The 1,828-nt window shown below is 39.4% G+C and overlaps 1 protein-coding gene across 1 annotated transcript in view; it reads left to right on the top strand.

Annotated features, from left to right (window-relative positions):
• Positions 1-1,124, top strand: part of LOC137997478 (uncharacterized) — an 8,474-nt gene extending 7,350 nt beyond the window's left edge. Inside the window, exon 7 of the mRNA XM_068843502.1 lies at positions 135-1,124. Within this exon, the coding sequence (XP_068699603.1) occupies positions 135-310 (176 nt within the window). The 3' untranslated portion in view covers positions 311-1,124. The remainder of the gene's footprint in view (positions 1-134) is intronic.
• The last annotated feature ends 704 nt before the right edge of the window (positions 1,125-1,828 follow it).

Genomic DNA, 1,828 nt, shown 5'->3' with positions numbered 1-1,828 from the left:
TACGCAAAGACCATAATTGTGATGCCTTTGTCAGATTTTGTCTTAAAATGCGCTCGCAATAATGGACTGAAAGAAGCCCTGCATTCCGTTGTTTCATTATTTGACTAAATGTAGTAGTTGTTCGTTCTTTTTAGACAAAACTGGTAAAATCTCTCTGGCAAACTTAAAGCAGGCTTCAAGAATGTGCGGGGTAAAACTGAATGAACAGGAACTCAACGAAATGATACAAGAAGCCGATAAAAATGGAGACAATGAAGTGGACCAAGAGGAGTTTGTTAATATAATGCTTAAAACAAACTTGTTCAACTGATTAGAGTTTTTACGCACACTTCAGTGTTTGCTTCATCAGAAAACAGCCGTGCAGCGTATCCACGAATTTGCCCGTCCACACATATCCGGATTCGTTCTAGTATCCAGGAATCCTCTGTGAATATTGTCAACAGAGCATGCGCCATCAGGCGTGCGAGTTGGCGACAAGAGAAGCGATAACTTTTCGTTCAGCGGCCATGTTGAATATTTGCGCGGTAAAGACTGGATCTGAGTTTGTAACGTCATCTTCCAAGTTCTTTGCGGATTCAAAACTTTCCACTCTGAAAAGCGGATTAAAAAAGTTGGGGATTCGCTCGCCGGATACGTGTGGACGCAAAGAAAAAGTTGCCGATTCAAAAATCTCCGGATACATGTGGATAAGGTCTAAAGTATTTGTTTTCACAAATGCCTTAATGGCAGTATTGGGGTGGAAAGCCAACTGCTACATATGAAACCAACAGAACCGTGTTGAAGCATATGTAGCATTATCTCAGATTATTAACTGCCGGTTTTGAACTTTTGTTCTTTTAACTGTGCTAGCGAAATGTTATCATTGTATATTTTTTACCCTTAGTTTGTTCGTTTATTTTGTATAACTGTAAAAGTGTTAAAATTGTTTAAAAAAGCATGATATTGGCTTGGTTTACATTGTTCGAGGAAAATTAATGATCGTCTCCAAAAGCAATGATTTATTTTTTGAGTGATTCAAATCTTTTATTTTTTAATATACACCTATATGTGGTCCCGAGGGAAACAGTTTTGTTTTCCCGGGAGTCCTGATGTTAGGACACGAGGAAAAATTAAACTAACGAGTTTCCCTAGGGATCAAACATTAAGCGCTTTGATGTATGTTTGGATGTTTCCTTCAACAATCGCAGCAAAACAAGCAAACGCGGGAAACAACTGCTGTACATTTGAATTTGATCAGGGGCACGTGACCAAGAATCAACCAATCACAGTGCACGTTTTGTTGAGTGAAAGTTCAGGTATATAGACCTTATTTATAAATGGCGGTCACATTTATAATTCCTTTGTCCAAGTGCAAATTAGCCTACCAAGCCTCATTTTAGAGCAAGAATTCTTTTCAATTCACTGTATGGTATCGAGGCTTGGTAGGCTAATTTGCACTTCGACAAAAGAATTATAAATTGACCGCCATTTATGAATAAGGTCTATAACAATGCTTATTTCCCTTTACTCGTTACAACCTCTAATAAAGGTGAGAATATACCTTTTCGAGTTGAGCCGCTGCCGAGGACTCGAGACCGAAGGCACAGTTTTTCACATTGACGGTGGACCGACCAAGGCCGATAAATATTGAATTTTCTGTTTGTTTTCTTTTATGCGAAAGGTAGCTCTCCGGTGTCGCACTCTTTACGCACGTCTCTTGTTTGTACATACTGACATTTTCAACTGTACCCAGTCCAATGGATACCGTTTCTTCACTGCTCATTGGCCTTTTTCAGGTGGTCGAGAGTCTTGCTGAATTGCATTGTGGAACTGTTTTGGGGGTCGCATT

The sequence above is a fragment of the Montipora foliosa genome, chromosome 3, assembly GCF_036669935.1.
Source record: "Montipora foliosa isolate CH-2021 chromosome 3, ASM3666993v2, whole genome shotgun sequence".
In the NCBI taxonomy this organism is placed as follows: Eukaryota; Metazoa; Cnidaria; class Anthozoa; order Scleractinia; family Acroporidae; genus Montipora; species Montipora foliosa.
This window is presented reverse-complemented; position numbering and strand designations above follow the sequence as displayed.